At 40.0% G+C, this 21,701-nt stretch overlaps 4 protein-coding genes across 4 annotated transcripts; 3 read left to right on the top strand and 1 right to left on the bottom strand.

Moving 5' to 3' along the window:
- Positions 1 to 3,308: 3,308 nt before the first annotated feature.
- On the top strand, positions 3,309 to 9,572 carry adora2aa (adenosine A2a receptor a). Its single transcript, XM_077600717.1, is given in 4 exon segments — positions 3,309 to 3,520; positions 5,351 to 6,004; positions 7,055 to 7,772; positions 7,774 to 9,572. Coding segments are annotated over 3 exon segments (1,287 nt in total). The 5' UTR covers positions 3,309 to 3,520; positions 5,351 to 5,666; the 3' UTR covers positions 8,005 to 9,572.
- A 1,612-nt stretch (positions 9,573 to 11,184) lies between these two features.
- On the top strand, positions 11,185 to 14,641 carry c8h22orf15 (chromosome 8 C22orf15 homolog). The gene is made up of 6 exons (XM_077600723.1): positions 11,185 to 11,673; positions 12,172 to 12,539; positions 12,668 to 12,754; positions 13,659 to 13,781; positions 14,313 to 14,387; positions 14,495 to 14,641. The coding sequence occupies exons 2-6, from the start codon at positions 12,515 to 12,517 to the stop codon at positions 14,620 to 14,622; spliced, it is 438 nt and encodes a 145-aa protein (XP_077456849.1). The 5' UTR covers positions 11,185 to 11,673; positions 12,172 to 12,514; the 3' UTR covers positions 14,623 to 14,641.
- A 218-nt stretch (positions 14,642 to 14,859) lies between these two features.
- Positions 14,860 to 18,007, top strand: upb1 (ureidopropionase, beta). The gene is made up of 10 exons (XM_077600718.1): positions 14,860 to 15,104; positions 15,780 to 15,951; positions 16,022 to 16,109; positions 16,190 to 16,284; positions 16,404 to 16,562; positions 16,642 to 16,811; positions 17,040 to 17,121; positions 17,189 to 17,231; positions 17,668 to 17,822; positions 17,897 to 18,007. Exons 1-10 carry the CDS (start codon positions 15,001 to 15,003, stop codon positions 17,978 to 17,980), a joined length of 1,152 nt encoding a protein of 383 aa, XP_077456844.1. The 5' UTR covers positions 14,860 to 15,000; the 3' UTR covers positions 17,981 to 18,007.
- A 48-nt stretch (positions 18,008 to 18,055) lies between these two features.
- On the bottom strand, positions 18,056 to 21,632 carry gucd1 (guanylyl cyclase domain containing 1). The gene is made up of 6 exons (XM_077600722.1): positions 21,251 to 21,632; positions 21,075 to 21,159; positions 19,904 to 20,069; positions 19,748 to 19,839; positions 19,431 to 19,672; positions 18,056 to 18,716 (listed from the first exon to the last, which is right to left on the bottom strand). The coding sequence occupies exons 1-6, from the start codon at positions 21,255 to 21,257 to the stop codon at positions 18,625 to 18,627; spliced, it is 684 nt and encodes a 227-aa protein (XP_077456848.1). The 5' UTR covers positions 21,258 to 21,632; the 3' UTR covers positions 18,056 to 18,624.
- Between the last annotated feature and the right edge of the window lie 69 nt (positions 21,633 to 21,701).

The following is a 21,701-nucleotide window of genomic DNA, read 5'->3' as shown; positions in this document are numbered from 1 at the left end:
GGATGTTTCTTATCACTGTATTATGATTTTTGCTTGGAAGTAGAAATTTGTTACAAAAAAAGATGCACCATCTTGGCCATATAATCCACGACTAGAGTAGCAACACGACACACGGGCACACAACAGTCGACAGTTTAACCTTTTGTGGTACTCGGACGTTTGGTCGCCGGACGTTTGGTCGCCCGGACATTTGGTCGCCCGGACATTTGGTCGCCGGACGTTTGACAACATGACAGAGACTGTTGAAACCAGCTCTCAAAATTTGTGACCGGACGATTCACCGAAAGACATTTCACCGACGGACGTTTGGCTGACGGACAGTTCGCCGAACGGACGTTTTGCCGAAACGGGATTCGCGCGCTCGCCCCGCCCCCGGATCGTGTGTGTACATGTTTTTCAACCTCGGCTCGCGGGCCATATACAGCCCGTTACAGATAACATTCATTTAGGAATAGCAAGGGCATGTACTGCCCCCCGCTAGACATATTTCTAAATACAAGTACATACTACAATGTGCTGCCATTTTTTTATTTTATCCTTGTGTATAAAGTAGTAGCCATTTGGAGATCACGCAGAACAGTACGTGACAGAAGAAATATAGTAGTAACAGTATGTACTACTGTGATGAAATTGTAAATCCAGAAATCCTACTCCAGAAAACTTACACCAGCATAGAAAACGTTGAGATTAATCTTTGAATTAAGGTTGTCAGCAAATCATTTTGAATATATATTTCCTAAAATAATGGGAAATTATTTAAAATTAAACGAAGTAAAAGTGTGTTCCATGGCATTTTCAGGTGTTGTTCTCTAAGCCCTCTAGTCTGTCCAAGGCACTTAGAATTTCACATAAGTCTTCTAGTGTTGTTTTTTCAGTGTCAGACATCAATCCCCAGCTTTGATAAATTACATTGCGTGTCCAAATGGCTACTACTTTAAACGCAAGGATAAAATAAAAAAATGGCAGCACATTGTAGTACGTACTTGTATTTAGAAATATGTCCAGCGGGGGGAAGTACATGCCCTTGTTATTCCTAAATGAATGTTATCTGTAACGGGCCGTATATGGCCCGCGGGCCGAGGTTGAAAAACTTGTACACACACAATCCGGGGGCGGGGCGAGCGCGCCAATCCCGTTTCGGCGCAACGTCCTTCGGTGAACTCTCCGTCGGCCAAACGTCTTTCTGCGAATCGTCCGAGTACCCTCAAAATTATATTCATGAGAGAGAGTTTAATATCTAAATATCTACTGTTGAAACCAGCTCTCAAAATTATATTCACCCGGGCGACCAAACGTCCGGTCACGCCTTTGGTGAGTGTGAAACTTGCCGTTTTCTTTTCGTGTGGAAAAAACGGATGATGTTGCCGCTTGAGAAACACTAATAAGGCCTTTTGATAAGATCAGTGCGTCTGGTGCGCATTACTGTATGCTGATTTTTGCCTTAGAGGAGGCTGCCAGCTGGTATCGATAGCAATGGCGTTGTTTTCAAATGGCTCACTTTCGCAAAACCCGCGTCACCGCCATCTGCGCAGCTGCGTTTGACATCCAGTGATTTAGCACCAGAAACTTTTGTGTCTGTATAAATGTGTAGTATTTAAGTGCATTTGGGGGTTATAAAGCCAAGACTTGCTTGAATCCATTGCTGAACTATTTGTCTTATTATTCCCACCTGGATTGTCCGGGAGTGACGGGAACAATTGGATTCTTGGCTCCGGGTGGAATATGTTTGCGCGCCCATATTGAAATGGTGAACGCCTTGGCGTCTTTTAAGTAAGAGACGTTACACAGCAAGGCCTTGAACGTTAAGCAGTTTTTTTAATTTCTTTACCAAGTCTGCGTTATCATGTTTTGCTTGCCTTGGTTTACTTGAAAATGTTCCAAGAATTCCACTGAACCTACTTGGGTCTTTTTTTTTGGACTGCATGTTGCCTATAAATAATAAAATTTTCTTTTCAGGTTCGAACCGACTGTGGAATCTTTTTTTTTGTCCTTGTTGTTATGAAGAATCACTGATGACATTTCATGGAGTGCCCAAGTGAAAGAATACAAAACACCTTCCATCATTTGATTTCTTATCATGATTCATTGTTCTTACATTCAAAGAGACATTTTATTTGTGTTAACATCTCGGGATGCAGTGGAATTAAGTCTGCTTGTTTGGACAGTTCAATGCATTTGCTGGCAACCAATTCAGGGTGTTTGTTTAAATAAGCTCCAGCGCCCCCGATATCCTTGTGAGGATAAGTGTTTTTGATAGCCATTGCCAAGTTATATTTGTGTACATCTCAATTCAAGGTAATTCAAAGTGCTTTATAGTAAATTCAGTCATTGGTTGCCATTTTTAATTTACAAAATAACATTAAACCTAATCCAACTATTGTAAGGTTGGTAAATTTGACAAAGGTGCAGTCAATGTAAAAACAACTTTTTAAAGGTTTATTTGTTCAACTAGCACCTGGTGGCAAGCAATGAGTACAAGTCAGCAACGACAAAACAAACAAAAAGACCAAAACTGAACTGCCAATTCAAATAGGAAATCAAAATAAAAGCACAAATGTCATATCGTCTTTTTATTGGTACAGTATTTTGTATACTTAAATGATACTCAGAAGCCCAACTCAAGTTCACCAAGAGAAAAAAAATCAGGTCATTGACTTCCCCATTGAAGAATATTTTCTCATCTTTACAAAAATTATCAAATTAATCTCACAGCATGTTTAAGGTCATCTGTACTGTACATATTTTTATATACATATATATATATATATATATATATATATATATATATATATATATATATATATATATATACATATAGATGTGTGTATATATATACATACATACATACATATATATAGATGTATATATATAGATCTATATATCTCTATCTATATCCATATATATAAATATATATAGATATCTCTCTCTCTCTATATATATATATATGTCGATATATATCTAGATATATATATATATATATATATATATATATATATATATATATATAATAATTTAGCCTTCAACTCCATAAAGTACCCTCTATAAACATATATTTTTACAAATTTCTCAAGACCGAGAACATTCATGTTTTGTTTCATCTTTGATTAAAAAGCAGCTTTGCTCTTGTTGACAAGTCCATTAAGAATCTTGTAATCCATTTAAAGGGAATGAGAGCCCTTGTAAACACTCCGATGCCAAATGTTCTATCTTCTGCTTTGCCGTCTGCATGAGTAGACAATCGCCCGTCTCAGGTGTCCCAATCTAATGTGTGTCATCAAGAGATAGGCCCACATCTGTCCACACTTTTAGCTTCTCCTTCACTGGATGGCATAAAGCCACGCACTGTATGCAGAGAGGGTGTGCCTCTAATCGCTGAGTCATAAAAAACAAAACAAAGAAAAGCTACAGTTATCGATCAGTAATATTCCCACAGAGCAGGCAAGCTGAGATAAAGCAGGAAGAGATAGATAGAGCATGGTAGCACATGTCACTGATTGCTGATGAACAACAGAGAAATCAGGTAAGTTGTTTTTTACGGCTCCAAATGACCAATTGGCACCAAATGTATTATTCGATGTATTTCTGTGAGTGATAATTCAGTGTTATTGCAGTAGTGTATATGTCCCCCCACACAAAATGATTGTAACTAAAATGTTTGAAACAGCTTTGTATCAAGAGAAAATGTTTATATAAAACTACCTTTCTAGTAGAGGCAAAGTTCTGGGTTCTATGAGGATATAAATGGACTTCATGTAAAAGAGTTGCTGAAAAATAGTTGTTTTTACTCACAAATAAATCCAAACAGCTTAAAAGTGCAGTCATTTTTTGGTAAATGTTAGTTATACCAACAGACTCAATCACAGGTGCATGTGACGAAGACTATTTACCCTCAAGGCAGGTGTTGCAAATTATCATAAACTAAATGGAAATGACCTCATTAATACACATTCATATTTTATGAGAAGTATTCTTTTAATTGTGAAGTATTTTTTCCAGTTATTTAAATTTCATTTGAGCTTTAGGGTTAAACATCTGCTGTAGTCGCATTTGATTGGCTAACATTGCTTTTTTTAAAAAAAGAAAATGCCTGCCTCCATGCCAGCTGGAGACTTCCTGTAAATACTGTTTTTTTTTTTTAAATTGCTTTTCTCTAAGATGCAAATGATAAATTGTATTTATTATTTCCCTTTTTTTGGATGCCTTGCAGCAGTTTTCCTAACAAAATAGAGTCACATCACCTAAATTCAAAACTGAAATGACAAAAATCTGTTGAAAATCTTTCAGTTTTATTATCCCTATATTGTAATTGAACAGTACACCCGCACATTTTCAACAGTCCCGATGGCAATCCGGGTCGTGTCAATTTTTTATTTTATTTGTTGTCTATAGTATTACTATAAAAAGTTGCCTGCCAGGCCACAAAAACTCTGCAGCTGTAAATGGAGATGCGGTGAACCACCGTAAAATGTAGCTTTTCTTCTTTACCCACTTCTTGTTGACATCTGCTGCTTTTTGCATCTTTATGCTCTACTTGTTTTGGTGTGAATGCGAATATTTATATTTGTACCCACAGTATGCATACAATAAGGCTATGGATCATCCAATCAATGTCAATTGGTTGTCTGACTGACTTATGTTGTTTAAAATATTAACACAATCAGTTAAATAATTCTTTTACAGCAAGACAAACATAGAAAGTCAAAAAGTACAGAACAATTTAGCCATTTTTGACTATTTAGTTGCTGAAACATTTGAGGAATCTCAACTTTTCATTAATTTTGTTAATGGGTTTTAGAATGAATTTGTCTTATGTCATCAGATTTTAATCATATGCAATTAGTGTTATGCCGATTTTGGCTACCTGACTATAAGTGTACGAATACCACGTTTTACATACGGCTATTTAAGGACTTTTATACACTTAGATTAAAAAAATATTCCGCTCATGTCTTAGTCAGAGCACTGCTGAATTCTTCCGATTCGGTTCTTAGAGGTCCCCTATATTATTGACATCATTTTATAATAATACTGTCGGAAAAAGCTTTTTTTTCCCATTTTGTATTGAGGTAGAAAACTGAATCAAAAAAAGATTACTCTGTGAAAATGCATTGAATTGCATTACAATACAAAACTGTAGGGGAAAAAAACCTGAATCTCCGGTCAAAACTAAGCACACCACAAGTTAAATTGTAATTTTCCATCAATTTGAAGCAGTTCTTCCAGCAAAACCAACCAGAAAAGCATTGAAAAGGGCAAAAAGTCAGCATACTCGCGTAACACGCTTAAAAAGCGAGGCTACGTTGCACACTTCCTCCATTGTAAGATCATTTCCTCTTTCTCGACTCTGAAGACGAGTCAGCGTTCCATTGGCGCGCCTCGCCGGTATCGTCGCACGCCCTCGAGAGCTCCATGGGAAAACTCCGCCAAGGGGAAGGCTCTGCTGGGATCTGGTAGAAGAGAGACTCTCGTCAGAAGAGCCAGATTCCCTGACTCGGTCCCGTCACCAGAGACTTGGACTCATTCTGCTTTTCCCTGGAGCTTCTCATCGTCCGAAAACCCTCCACCGGGTTCCTAGGCAAGGTCCGGGTCCAGGATGCTGACCTGGCCGTAACCATGGCGGTCGAGGTGAGGCCTCCTCCCTCCTCGTCGCTCCAATTTCCCCCATCATGCTGGAAGAGCCCGCTATCGCTGCCCCTTACATGGCGGTGGAGCTGCTGATCGCCGCCTTCTCCGTGCTGGGCAACGTGCTGGTCTGCTGGGCCGTGTTTGTCAACAGCAACCTCCAGAACAACACCAACTTCTTCGTGGTGTCGCTAGCCGTGGCCGACATCGCGGTGGGGGTCCTGGCCATCCCCTTCGCCATCGTCATCAGCGTGGGTTTTTGCTCCAAGTTCTACGGGTGTCTCTTCATCGCCTGCTTCGTTCTCATCCTCACCCAGAGCTCCATTTTTAGCCTGCTGGCCATCGCCATGGACCGCTACATTGCCATCAAGCTACCGCTAAGGTCAGTCATCTCCATCTTGATTCATGCCAACAGCCCGCTTTGGAAAGTGCCTTCCTTCATGGAGGACTTTTCCAATGTTGAGCAGGATTGAGAACATTCCAAATCAAGTCATTTTTCTTCTGAATAGGGCAAGCGTCGATCAAAAAAAAATTCATCACGGTTTCTCATAGCTTAACCTCAGAGACCGCATTGCGTTTCCTGTTTACAAATTGACACATTTCACACGTGACGGGAGGAAGGCCGTTGTTGTTGCGACCGCAACCTTTGCACTTTGACATCTGCAGAATGGGATCGAAGCAAATCGGGCCTTTCAGCTGCTCTCCCACACTGTGGAACAGGCACCCTGAAAATAGCTTTACAAGGACTTGTTTGTTTATCCTTTCCCCCCTCCTCAAGACCGGGGGGGGGGGGACCTTCTTCTGGTCCAGAGCAAACTTAAGACCTTTGGAATGACATTTTTGCCGCGTATACCTCCTTCCTTCTCGTTGGCATCCAAACAGACCTTTCGGAAAACACGGATAACATTTCCACGCGAAAAATCTCAGAATTGAAGTTAATTACAAATCTAACTTTTGGCAGGTTCGCACGCTTTCATTGTTTTATTCAAACCCGTAAGTAAGTGATCACTCGTGACCTCGTATACATTTCAAGATGAGCAGATAAATGCTTTTATATTACAGTTATTTAAAATCACTGTGCGCCACTCTAAATCCTGAGCGACTAACAACCATCAAAAACGATCAACCGCATGACTAGAAGCACCAAAAAATGAGCAACTACGGTCAAATCGTGGAACTCGTAAGGTGGCTTTAAGGACAAAATCATATTAAGTTACATTTTAAATGGGGAAAATTAAAGCATTTTTAAAACAGATGAAATTTTAACCAGCAAAAGTGCCGTTTTCATCACGAGGGAGCTACGAGGTCAAATAATAATAAAATACTGGATGAATGATAACAAAATAAACTTCATGCGGGCGGAATTTCACTAATGCTGCAGCAGAGGCTTCGAACGAATATCTTCGATGTTCCTAACGTTCTCCCTCTCAAGGTACAACAGCCTAGTGACGGGCCAGCGCGCCCAGTACATCATCGCCGTCTGCTGGGTTCTCTCCATCCTCATTGGCCTCACCCCGATGATGGGCTGGCACAAGTCATCCCCGAAAGAAAGCGGCGACTGCCCGCCGGGCTTGATGACGTGCCTCTTTGAGGAGGTGGTGCTCATGGATTACATGGTGTACTTCAACTTTTTAGCCTGCGTCATGATCCCCCTGCTGCTCATGCTGGCCATCTACCTGTGCATCTTCATGGCGGCCCGTCGCCAGCTCAAGCTGATGGAGGTCAAGGCGGCCCACGGGGAAAAGTCCCGCTCCACCCTCCAAAAGGAGGTCCAGGCCGCCAAATCCCTGGCCATCATCGTGGGACTGTTTGCCGTCTGCTGGCTGCCCTTGCACATCATCAACTGCTTCACCCTCTTCTGCCCCGAGTGCCAGCGTCCGCCGCTCTCCGTCTTGTACGTGGCCATCATCCTCTCGCACGGCAACTCCGTGGTCAACCCTTTCATCTACGCCTACCGCATCCGCGAGTTCCGCCAGACCTTCCGCAAAATCATCCGCCGCCACATTTTAGGCCGGCGGGAGCCACCGGAGTTAAAGGGCGGTCGTCGCGACACGCTTCGCGCCAGCTTCGCCGACTCCATCCGGCTCGAGGTCGACGGCCTCGGCTTCGACCCGGGCCCGGCCAAAAACCCCGCTGGGATCTCCCCCGTAGGGGGGCGGTCTGCTGGCGGCGTCCCAAACCCCCCTGTCGCTCGGCGTTCCTAGCGGTCCCACAATGGATGCCGTCAGGCTGACTCAAACACCCGTCGGTCATGGTGGACGGAATTTGCTGGCGCCACAGGACGCCAAGGTAAATAACCCGGAGAATCAGAGCGCCTTCACCGAGAAGAAATCACCGTTAAGCGGGAAAAAGCGCGAAAGTATCTTGAGGGAGCTCTCTTGACACACCAGGAAGTCCTCAACCACTGGTCAAAATGTCTTCAAAAGTCCAAAATGCACTAGTACACGGCTCATTCCAGAATTGGAGGACATTTGAGCGTCAAACTTTTTGAAAAAAATAAGCTTCCGCTATTCTGATACATTATTGATTCAGGTCTAAAGTTTTTTTTTATCATAATAGACTGCAAAGAAGTCTTTGTGAACCATAATGAGAGCTCAAATAAATGCTATTTTGCAGTCTGACTAGCTCGTCAAAACATGCCGGTATAGTAGTTTCCCAAAAAAATCTGGCGTCAACCTGATTTGTCGAAAAATAGCTTGCCACTTGCATCACTTTAGTCGTTTATACGACTCTAAGACACTGCGTTCCACATCTTACGTCAACTTTAACTCCGCTCGCTGCTGTCGGATATTGGAATTCCCCGCTTGTAGATGTCAAATTCACCACAGGTGTCAAGTGGGGTGACATCCAGGGTGGCAACCCTGTTTTTAGGGTGGGCTTTGCCACCCTGGTGAATCCGCACATGATAATAGATAACAAAGACTTGATTATAACGTAATAAATGATATTTTTGGGGTAGTTCATATTTACAGTATCAAATTTGCCGATATCTGGGGGTGGGATGCACTGTAAAATGTCCCCCAATTCTGGAATGACTCATATTTATCCAACTATCCATACCTGTGACATACCGTGACAGGCAAATGAGTGCATATTTTCAACCTCAGCCTCAGTCTGCAGAAGGTCACAACCTTGTGTGGGCTTCCTGTGTGTGGTTCCAGTTTTATCTAGGTCTACATTGTCTTTTCCTGTGTCTGTGCTCGCTACTGCTACAAACTGAATTTCCCGAATACGGGACGAATAAAGGGTCATCTAAAAAGTTCTCTCCCATTCTTTGATGGATGCGTTTAATTTTTTTTTTGTATGCAGTGAGACTTTGTATGTTAAAAATTTGCCTCGGTCTAATAAAGGTCAGAAAACGCTGCTGTATACCGCAAGTCAAACTAAATGATTAAGGCCCAGATTTGGACTGGTGATGACTTTGTGTGGCCAACAGAGCAAATGAAGTGTGGCGCCTCGTGTCTTTTGCTAATATCAAAATAAGCCCTTTGGGAATAAAAAGATATTTGGTTCCCACCATTTTAGTGCAACCACTTGAAAATCCCATTTTGCTCAGTCATGTGTCCGGAAAAAGGATCTTTCACGTATTTACATGTGTTTGCAAAGATTTTTAATTTTTGCAAACATACAATTATCAGTTTGTTTCAATCCAATTTCATTTGAAAATTGCTAATGTGCCTTTGAACAAATGCCTTCCTTTCAGCCAACTCTCAATTTCTGTATTTAATTAAATGTGGTTTTCGGGATGTTTGTGTATGAGCAATGTATAAGAATTGTCTCTAAAATTGATCTCACCAATATCAAGGGCAAAAAAAAATCATTGTATTCATCATATTCATTTTCAGTATACCTTAAGTTATTTGGAAAATGCATTTAAATGTTCATTTTTTACTTTTATGTTCAGCCTATCCTCACAAGGGTACGTTTTAAATAAACATGGAATAATTTAATGAATTTGTATTTTATTGAAGAGTCACATATAGTAGTATCAAAATGTGTTGTTGACTTTGCTTCTATTATGTTTAGCTTTATATTTTTTTTAATATTGCGTCAAGAGTTTTTATTTCCACCTGTCCTCATTTTAGTCTTTCCCATCTGTTTGTATAGTTGTTTTTTTTCACTGTTTATTTTAGTTGATGCTGTTGTCCCTAGCAACCACATGTCATCTTTCTTTAGTGCGTGTGTGTGTGTTCTAAATTGGCTTTTGTGAATTAAAAGCTCACAAAATACTTTCCCAAATCAGGAAGAGTAGTTCCAATGTTGACCCTGTCGTATTTGGATCCATTTCCCAATTTAGATGTACAATTGCTATGGAAGATCTGGTTTAGTCATCCTGGGAAAAAAAGCATATTTAATCAGCCAGACTATCTTTGGAGCTCTTTATTTTCCCAGCATTACTTTTAGTTCCCCTGTGAGTTCAGGTTAGAGGAGTCAGGCCCTACTTCTGTTTGAAGTGTTCTCTGGGGGTCTCAAGTACTTTTTAGACATTCACCCCGGGACCACCAAGGGCCACAGTTACTATTCTGAGCGGACAAAATGGCTAAAATTCCTCTTCTGTTGCAACTGTCAAAGATAAAGACATTTTATGCTCATTTAGAAGGAATGAAATGCCATTGTCTGCTGCCTTTTGAATTCAAGCAGTCGTGTTTTATTTTGGTTTTCAGATAAATTCAGGTTTCAGGACTGCCTTTCATCATTTTTTTTTCTTCCTCAATGATTTTCTACTCCATTTTTTTTTAGACTGTACTTTTGTGAATGTGAACAATGACTGCATTGTAGCCTCGCCTGTGCAACTCCCTGTTGACTTCAACTATTCCATGAGAAAGGAAAAAAAACTAAACAAAACTCAACAACAAGAACAAAAACATGCAGTCAAGGCTCTCACAACACTGACACTTGCTGGCTTTCCACCCACACTACATCTTATCATTTGACATTTCATTCATTCATTCATTTTCTGAACCTTTTATTAGATTAGATTAGAACTTTATTTCTACTTTATTCGGGAAATTTCTTGGTTGCAGTATCAAGACCGACACAAGACACACAAGACATTGTAGACCTAGGTGAAAAAACTGGAGCCATGCACAGGTAGTCCACAAGGATCCTCACAAGGATCGCAGGGGGTACTGAAGCCTATCTCTGCTAACTACAAGCACCAGGCAGAAGACACGCTGAATTGGTTGCCAGCCAATTGCAGGGCAGAATGACACTGAAAAAAAACACTGACACTTGCAATCACAAGGCCACCGAGTTGGAATCGAACCCAGACTGCCCTGCACCGAAGTCATGTGGAAGAACCACTGCATCATCGGGTGACTATTTTTCTATTTATAACTGTAAAAAAACATTATTAATCAAGTTACATAGATGGTTGCATTATAATAAATACCAATATATATATTATAACGAGCAAAAATATATAGTATGAAGGTCGCCTGTAGTGACCACAAAAATGGCTTAAAACACATCAAAGCTTTATCTATAATTTTTCATCCACTAAAGTCATTCGCTTCATTGCTTTTTTTGAATTTCAGAGTCTGTACTTTGGCGACCTCCAAAAAAGCCGCCGCCGTCTGGACCAGTTCCAGAGGAGTTTGCCCATTGCCTCCCACGATGGCAAACTCCTCTTCTTCTGGGATTTTTGGGAGATCAAGCGTCCCCATTTGGTTTCGTGTGGTCCTGCATCTCATTTCCTTCCTTCTTCCGCTCAAAAAAACTATGCGGGTGTTAAATAATCATAGCGACAAAGGAATCAAAGCCAACAAAGGGCCTACTTGCCCCTTTCTTACCTCTGTCACCTTTATGAAATGTTCTAGTAGTACTTGTTTATCATCTTTGGGTGGTTTTTGCTTTGCTCTAATGTTGTTTGTATCAGTTCGTATCCAATGGGGAGGTGTTTGGAGGCCAAAAGATGAGAATTGAGTCTGTGTACCAATATTTATGGACCCTGTTGTATGGAATATTAATTTCTCAACTTTTTGCAAGTAGCAGGCATCAGTTCCAGTTCCAGTTCAATTCCTAGTTGGACTGAGAAGACCGATTTATAAGGTAAGTCCAACCACGGATGTAATTGTGAGCGGTTATGCTAAAACCAGACAATTGTCGCATAATGTTGTGTTTGGTTTATACACCCTTTGAAAGGAATTTTTGTTGTCTTGTTTCTTACTAAACCATTTCTGAATAAACTCCCACCAGCCAAACTTTTGCTTAAAGGTTTGATTTGAAGCCCGTTGGAAAGTTCAATATTCCTTGACTTTCTTAGCCGCCATTTCACGGACTTTATTATTTTAAATGTCCTCACATCGGAACAGAAAATGTTGCTATTTAGCCGGATTTTAAAAAGTGTTGCCTTGTTGGAAAGGTCATTAAAAGCAAAATAGAAATAACTTTAGTTTTTTTTTAAATATTGGACTCACAATTAATGTACTGTTTATGTTTTAAGATGTTCACTTTGTCCGAGTAAAATTTTGCAAACAACGTTTTTAACCCGGTCTCACTTTTAACAGTAAGAATTCTAAACTCTAACCACAACTTTCTCTGTTGCAGGCCATAAAAAAACTCCTCCTCAGGGGCCAGAGTTCCTTTGTGTCTGTGTGTGGAAAATCCATGGAGACCCCCTTTTCACTCATTTACGGGAGCTAGATTTTACAGGATGCAATCGTGTGTGCGCGCATCTCATTCACAAAGTGTCGCCCTGCAAGCCAAGTTCTTTTGTGTAGAGCACAAAACTAAATGAGCCGCCTCCATTTTGGATCCCCACGTGTCGGCGACTCCCCGAGATCTTTGGCATAAACACAAGGACGAGGCTGGAAACCGGCAAGAACTCAAGTGAAAAACTGAGGAAAACCATCTTTAAAAAAAATAATAATAATAATAATCACAAGGAGAAATGTTTGTCACCGTCCTGTTTGGAGGTTTGTAATATTCATATTGCGTACTATATTATTCATGAGGTTACACGTCTAATAACTGCTCAATGGTTTCGTGGCATGGCTGAGCTTGTGCCAATTGTAATACTCAGTTTTTGTTTTGTTTTTTACAGAAAGCAAAATGGAAATGTTCAACATCAACTGTAAACTGATACATTTTGTGCAAAATTTAAAGGAACGTTGTGGCGTCGACTTGAAAGGTACTCTTTCACCCTCTTTTTTTTTTCTAAAGTTAAAGTCATCGATAATTTGTAATCTAAATGCGCTAAGTCACTTTTTGAGCTTTGGGCATGATACATTGTTTTCTTCTGTTTTTTTGTTGTTTTTTTTAATTATGCAAAAAGACAAGGTTACAGCAAATAAGATTTTAACTTCACATCTGTCCTGCTGGATTAGAAAAGCATGATCCATTTTTTAAAATTAGATTACATTAGATTAGATAACTTTATTCATCCCGTATTCGGGAAATTTCATTGTCACAGAAGCAAGAGGGTGAGAATGCAGACGCAGGAAAAGACATTTTAATCATAAATAAATAGGTAATAAGTTAATTAATAAATAAATACATATACATAAATAAATATATAAATAATTAAATAAATAAGCATGTTGCTGAAATATATATATATATACACATATATATATATATATATATATATATATATATATATATATACATATATATATATACATACATATATATATATATACATATATATATACATGTACATACATGTACATACATGTACATACACATACACACACACACATTCACACATACACACATACACACATACACACATACACACACACACACATACACACATACACACACACATACACACATACACACACACATACACACACACATACACACATACATATACTAGATACATGTATACATGTACACATACGGTCAGTCTTAAATGTAATTTTTATTTCAACATTCTATTTTTATTTTTGAAACAATTATTTAATTTTTTTATGTATTTTATTTTTCCCCATTTTATTTTCATTATTTTGATCAATTTTCTTGTATTTCTTTATTAATAAAAACATTTTTTTAAATAATCTATCCTAACAAAATGCATTTGTATCTTCCAGACAGCGTGGACCTGATGAATCGCAACGGGACGCTGGTGAATTTAGAAAGCAATCAGCTTCGCGTGGATATGGCCAGCAGCCTATTGGCAGAGAGGCAACTCTATGTCCTTCTTCAAGTGTGCCGTGAGTTCACTTCTCTTATCTACAAAACCTACGTAGATATACATAATTTGAATACGAGAAAGCCCTTTACAACTACAACCTTGAAAACATCTAGTCATTCAAAGGAGCAATATGTAAGACCAGTGGACAAAAATTGGACTGCAACCAGGATCAAAACTATAATGTACAATAGGGGTGCTCAACTCCGGTCAGATAAGTGCTTGGCAATGGACAATCATCATCCACATGATCCTACCCATGATGCATTTCAAGTAGAAACGAGAAAATGGCTGGTTTTGTTGTGCTGGTTGGTATTCAATGCTTAGTTCCGGGACACGTACTTGTAGACCAATACGTACGTGTACTTGTAGTACAGGTACTACTTGTACAGGCAAGTACTTGTAGTAAAAGTTATTGTAGGGCAAGAACACAAACCGGAATCACAACTACACATACTTGTAGTACAAGTGTATGACGTATATGCATGTATAATTTTGATATAACAAAATGCTGGGAGGATTAAAATCGACTTTTTTTCTTCTGTTTTTTTAGGAAATGATAATGACGAAGGGCTGAAGTATATTTCCCTTTTACAAAATGTTAGCCAGTGTCATCCAGAATTTACAGGTGATCTCGCATGACAAGTAAACTAAAAAAGAAAAAATATATCATGGAAAAATCTCACAGAAATATGCAATGTTGTTGTTTGTTTTTGTTTCTTTTGACTGCCGCAGAACCCCTGAGGAAAGTGTGCAACCCAGGCGAAGAGCAGGACAAGAAGGTCAATTCAGTGCGGAAAAGTCGGGTTAAAACAAAGACTGTTAGCGGCAAGAACTTGAGCAAAAGCGACTGTCCAAAGTGATGGTGCTTGTTGGATTGCAAGTGTCAGATCCCAAGCTATCTGGGGACACCTTCATAATGTCCTTGTTTTTTCAGAAAATAGCAAAATGTCAGATTATCATCTGTTTTTAAAATTGGATGGAAAAAGTCAGGTTTTTAAAGCGTATTCATTTATTCTTAAGTATTTATTCGGCTGTTTATTGATGACGCCAGACGTCCAATTTGTTTTATTCCAACAATTTACTTAAAAGATCCTCCCCAAGGCGGGTAATAGCAAACTTAGTAAAGAACATTAAGAAGGGGGCGAGGGGGTTGGACAGCGTGACGCAACGCTGACGGTCATTCAACAAAAAAATTCAGTTTTGGCTGTGCTGAATCTCGAAAGCTGGAATCGGCAAAAATGTCCGCTGGCCAGTTTGAATCGCTGGAGACAACTTTGGAGACGCATATTCCCAAAGATGACCTCAAAGAGGTCAAACGCATCTTGTATGGCAAAGAGACCAAGTGAGTAGAAATTCAATTCTCTTTCTAATTTTATGTTCTTCTGCCTCCTACGTACGTTGACGGTCAATAATTTATCTAGATGAGTGAAGCGGACTTTGGGCAGAAACACAAAGTGTGACCTTTGCCCCATTTTGCATAATGCAAACTCTGTTTTTTTAAAACACCATTAATTTGTTGTTGGATTACATTTATATAGAAACTCAATTACTATCAAACTAATGACCTCCAGCACACAAACATTGAAATATCTTGAATATTTTTAGCCAACTTTTCACAGAAGTTTTAGATAAATTCATTACACATCAAGGGAATTCATTCAAAGTTGTGTTTTTTATTATCTGAATGCCTATTGTTAATAAATCGGTGAACCTTTTTTGAGAATAAGCCTTTTAGAAAACAAACGAATGAATATTGGTTATAGAAATTTAAATGCTATATTTAAGTGTCTCAGGAATTAGAAAAGAAAATATATTTTAAACTCTGGTGTCTTTTATTTTCCTTTTTACAACAGCCCTCTGCTATGGGTTTAGGTCAGGGGAATTTGTTAGCCAATTAAAGGAAATTGTTTTTTTCAGGACATTAGAGTCAGCAGTCTCTTTCATGATGGTGAACCCAATTAAGAGACCATTCAAGGGCCCAAGAAACCTTTTGTTTTTAATGTTCTCCACATTTCAGGTTGCTGGACCTTCCATCAGGTGCCGTGGAGGCCGCACAGGAAGCTGACTTTGAGCTGAAAGGCTACAGGTTCGAAGCTAACGAGGAGCAGCTCAGGCTCCCCAGAAGGATCCGAGTGGGGCTTATACAGCACCGGATTGTTCTGCCCACAGATGCCCCCATCCTGGACCAGGTCAGGGAACAGAAAGTGGAGAACCAGACTAAAATCACTCAAATGACCCAGAACTCTTCCGTCCCAACAGGTCAACGCCATGCACAAGCGGATCGGGCAAATCGTCGAAGTGGCGGCCAAGTGTGGCGTGAACATCGTCTGCTTTCAGGAAACTTGGAGTAAGTCTGACCAGGAATTTGTGCGTCTGGCTTTTGTTTTTAATTGAAACTCTCCTGGCGGACTTTGATGTCACTTTCAGCCATGCCCTTTGCTTTTTGCACCCGTGAGAAAGAACCATGGACGGAGTTTGCAGAGTCTGCTGAAAATGGAAATACCACACATTTCTGCCAGGAGGTGAGCAACACACATTTATCACATATATTCATGTCCAAAAAGTATTGGGACCTAAAACAGAAATCAATGCTAATGCTACAAGCCATGCCTAATGAAGAATGGTGGGACTCTGTTGGCAGTTGGCCCAAAAATACAACATGGTGATTATTTCTCCAATTCTGGAACGCGACGAATTGAATGACACTCTGTGGAACTCGGCGGTGGTGGTCTCCAACTCTGGAAATGTGCTCGGAAAGAGCCGCAAGAATCACATCCCCAGAATCGGAGACTTCAATGAGGTCGGCCTGCTCTTTTTATTTTACATTCCCATCTCCAATGTATACTTTTGTAAAAAGATGTCATATTTTTTGCCTTTAGTCAACATATTACATGGAAGGGGACACCGGTCATACGGTGTTCCAGACGCAATTCGGGAAGATAGCCGTCAATATCTGCTATGGGCGCCATCACCCCCTGAACTGGTTTATGTACAGTATGAATGGAGCGGAGATTATCTTTAACCCTTCTGCTACTGTTGGTGCCCTAAGGTAGGCAACAGAAGAAGAAGAATATCTGCAATTATAAATGTTCCTATTCGGTAATGCTATACCAAATCTAGTAGTCTAGACAAGAAACTCTGGTTCTAGACCTTAGAACCAGAGGCTAAACTCTAGAATCGAAAGTTAGATTTGTTATCGTAGCTTACTAAATTGCCACAGTGTCAAAACTGTTAATAATAGTTGTTAAAACTGTTAATATATATTTTTTAATTCTAGCGAGCCCATGTGGTCTATTGAGGCCAGGAATGCAGCCATTGCCAACCACTGTTTTACCTGCGCTATCAATCGAGTTGGGACAGTAAGTGAGCACGACAAGCTAACTTTGTTTGGGGTCGATATGTGTTGACACACTTTGTCTTATGCAGGAACATTTCAAAAGTGAATTTACATCTGGAGATGGACAAAAAGGTACATTTTGCCTAATTCAATTTTCAACATTAGCTGGAAAATTTAAAAGGGATTGTAAATGAGTTCAAACTGCGAAAACATGTTTTTATACTCACGCTTAAAAGTAAAGAAATGTCATTGGAATTAGGATTATTGTGTTTGTCTATGGCCTTGGATCATACACACAACAATGGTTGAGTTTACACTTAGACTGTACAGTTAATTTATTTATTTTTACCCCCCAAAATTTCTTTAACAGCCTGTAACCAAAAGGCAAACAATACCAAGGGTTTGTTGCCGCAGGTATATGATATTGACATCGTGATTTTGATGTTCAACCAAGCAGCTTTCAGTCTTTTTAGTCTTCAGATTGTAGAACTGTGAAGTGACTCTTGTAAAATCAATTGGCTGAATTCATATCATAGCGAATGTATTTGTTTTTGGCTGGTGTCTCCAGCTCACCACGACTTTGGCCACTTCTACGGATCGAGTTACGTAGCAGCTCCCGACGGAAGCCGCACACCGGGGCTTTCTAGAACTCGGGATGGACTGCTGGTAGTGGAGTTGGACCTCAACCTAAACCGTCAAATTAGTGACAAGTGGAGTTTTAAGGCAAAAACAGACTGCAAGTTGGTGAGTATCCACTGATAGAAAATGATTTTTACCCTGGGTTTTTTGTTCTGTAGATGACTGGGCGTTACCCTGAGTATGCCGAAGCGCTCAGCAAGGCTGTTAGACACGACTTCCAGCCTCAAATAGTCAAGGAATAGACGAAAGTAAAAATCAAACCAATTTGAATTCATAATCATCTGGTTCTAAGATTTCAGCCTCACTCAGATACAAAATATGGGAGTCACCCTTTTTTTTATTATGTTGCAACTCAAATTTACATAACCGTAATGAAAAAAAAGTTAAATTAATACACATCTGACAGTATCCATAAAAACTGCTTATTATCATTATAAGGCAAATTTGAATGACCTGAGACTTTCAAAGCTCAACTAGTTTCCCTGTTGCAATAATCACGTTACCAAAATGTGACACATTTTTGCAAAAACAAAAACTGTTGTCTTGAAAAAACAAGAAAATATGAATAAAAGTACATCACTTCCTGAAAACACCTCATCTAGCTCTGGTGTAACCGCAGAGGGTCTTTTATTACTAGTTTTATTTCATACTACTCTCAAGTTCATGAAACGGTAGACGTTTAAAAAAATCTGAGTGTATATCCATAGTAAAATGTTCTTCTCGTCTCAAAAAACAAAGCATTAAAAATGGAAAAAGTTGTTTTCACGTGAGCAGCTCAACTCATTAGCACCAACGGGAGTGAAGGGATGGTGATATGGATCACATCAAGTCCTCTTATTTAATGGTGATAGTGTTCATTCTTCAAAGTAAAGTCCAAAAGTGTCTCTCAGCTGCTCTTAAAGATGAAGAGGATGTCCTCGTCTGTCCCGTAGCTCCGCCGAGCCTCTTCAAAGTTACCGACGGTGGTGCAGCAGACCCCTGCAGGATCACACACACACACACAACATAAGGTTGGTCCTCCGATAATGACGTATTTTCCGACACACAAAATGAATTCTTACTAGTATCGCTTTAGCCACAAAAGGGCCGTTCAAAAGAATTGAATTGTTGCAAAACTTATCGTGCTGCACACAGTCCAGACATTGCTAATTGCGAATGTGAGCTTTTAGCTTAGCAAGATGCTTGAAAAAAATGCAAAACTTATCATCCTGCACATGTTCCGGACAGTGTTAGTGCTAATGTTAGCTTCTTTTAGCTTAGCAAGATGCTTGAAAAGGTGCAAAACTTATCATCCTGCACACGTTCCAGACAGTGCTAATGTTAGCTTCTTTTAACTTGGAAGATACTACATTTTAAGATCTTTGGATCAACAATTGTCACTTGGCCATGTTACTTAAATTTTCATGGTATGTGCAGAATATTACGCAAGTTTTGATGACATTATTCAATAAAAGTACTACTTTGTACTGCTTCTAAATCACTTCGCGTACTTATGTCAAATGCTACAATTTGAGTTAGTGAAGTCGCAACTAAATGTCGTGGGCTGAGCCAAACTATGAAAAAAAGTCAATTTACATGTTAAACCGGAAAATACACTACCACTATCGTTTGTTTATTTCCGATTTGCATACCCGTAGGCGGACCCAAGGGTGCGGACAATTTCAAATACAAAATCATTATTGTATTACTCACGGTCAGAATATGCAGGGTTGTTGTACAGAATGCATCCGGTGGTCCTGTTGAAGCCGCGTAGAACCACAAAATGTCCCTGATACTCTGGTTTCCGACAGAAACACTTCTGACCCACGGGGAGGAAGCAGCAGTATTTGACGGGTGCGGAGCAAAGTTCGCACGTCAAGATGACGGCGTTGACGAGCACGATGGCCACGTGGCTCTCCTCTAGGTGAGACTCGATTTCCTCAATGCTCACAGAGCTGCGGGATTAGAAAGCTCTGCAGTGATTTGTGACAGTCGGCCATTTGTTTGTTTTTATATTCATCAGTGCCCACCATTTTTTAACCACCACACCGTTGTTCTCCGCCTTGAGGAAAAGCTCATTGACTCGGTCTTCTTCGCTATCAAAGTGCTTCTTATAAAAGGACTGCGAGGGAGAGCGGAGGCATCAGGTACGGAAATGATGGGAAATGTCATAGTTGAAATGGTACCTGACTCCTAAAGCCCTTGTCGACTCCCAGCGTCTGCGTGTAAAAGCAATGCTTGATTCCTAGATGGCGCATGAGGTAGGCCAGGTCAATCGTCCACACGCTCTCAGTCATTTTCAGATCCCAGCATGCTCTCTGAAAGTGCTCGTCACTGATAGGGTGCAAGTACCTGCCAGGCCAAACATGCACTTGCTCTGTTATTTTGGTCGCCGGTCTTTTGGTCGCCCAGGAGGCAAGTGATAATTACTATTTAAATCGTTGCTCAAATTCCCTAAATAGAAACTGCGAATTACTATTTAGTCATACTTAATGCCCTAGTAATTATTAGGCTAAAGAAAAGCTTCAAATTTCCCGGACTTTTATTGTTTTTTGTTGGAGAACTTGTTAAGACCCTGACTGACGTAGCTTCTTAAAGGGACAACGCATGTACATACAAACTCTTATACACTCACACGTCGGCTCAGTGAAACTGCTCAGGGCCATTGTTGGCTTTTATTGGTGCGTAGACCGTGTTGTTTTACCTTGTTTTGTCGCCGGTCTTTTGGTCGCCCGTTGTCGCGGTCAGGGCGACCAAAAGACCGGCGACCAATCGACCGCACACGCAGATTACTGGATGCATTTTACTAGACTGTAGGAACAGTTTAGTGATCTGTGCGTACAGATTAATAAACGTGAGTACAGATTTTTTTTTACTATTGACTATATAATAGGCATGCTTCTTCATAGTTTTTTTTGAAAGAGAATTTGAATGCAGTTGTTAAGAAAAATCTGAGAAAAACTAAAACCTGTTTTGAATTCTTCACCCTAACCTGATCAATGTGATTATTTTTGAATGAATCAATTTTAATGATTTTTTCATGTAATTTAGTTAAAACAGCTGACAGACCTAACGCAACAGTAAGTTTCCCCAATATAATAATGCAGTAGTATAATGCAGTATAGCAGTACTACTTAAAACGTTTTACTCTCGTTTCACAAACGTAATATACACTTAATTTTGGAATAAAACACCGGTAGCTACAATTCATTTGTACAATGTGCGACACAGAATGAATCAACTCAAGCCTTGATTTTAAATCTTTGTTTGTCACTTACATAGACCTGATCACATGAGTATTTCTACGAGATAATTAAAGCTATTAAGGCAGAAAATGACAGCGAATATATTGCTTACTTGAGTACCATCCTGGAGCATGCTAAACCACAATCCCAGTGGTACAGCTGCTGAATGACAGGCACATTCAGTAGGACGGCATCATCTGGGAGGAACAAAACATACTAGTAGTAGTACATATGTTGTGCCCCATACTGGTGGTCGCCGGTTTGTTGACATCATTCGATGTCACTCACCTGTCATTCTGCTGACGTCCCTCGAACGCAAGCCACCAACTAGCTTCCCAAACTCGAGATTTGTTCTTTACAATTGCCTTTTAACCGCTGTATTTTTCCATTTTCGATTCCTTCTCAAGAGAAGAATCCTCCTCGAGCGAGATTGCATGGAGCAGCAGCCCAACAGTATTAAAATCGTCGTTCTCAAAACGTGAACTGATTTACAAGCCCATAATTTAGCGTAAAATAATATTACAATATACAAAACACGAAAAAACGCATGTGCCACGCAGAAAAAGATAACAAATTGGAGCGACGATTCCTGAATTGAGGGTTTTCTGACTTTCCATAGCGTGTTTTCTTCGTTTCCTCGCAAGGGGTGACAAGCAAAGCCATTGCACACACCGCCACCTAGCGAGCCACTGTGGTACGGACGTACGTTTCACACTAGACAAAAATATACAGAAAACGT

This window comes from Stigmatopora argus, chromosome 5, assembly GCF_051989625.1.
Source record: "Stigmatopora argus isolate UIUO_Sarg chromosome 5, RoL_Sarg_1.0, whole genome shotgun sequence".
Taxonomy (NCBI): domain Eukaryota; kingdom Metazoa; phylum Chordata; class Actinopteri; order Syngnathiformes; family Syngnathidae; genus Stigmatopora; species Stigmatopora argus.
Note: the sequence above shows the minus strand (reverse complement) of the source record. Positions and strands in the feature narration are given on the sequence as shown.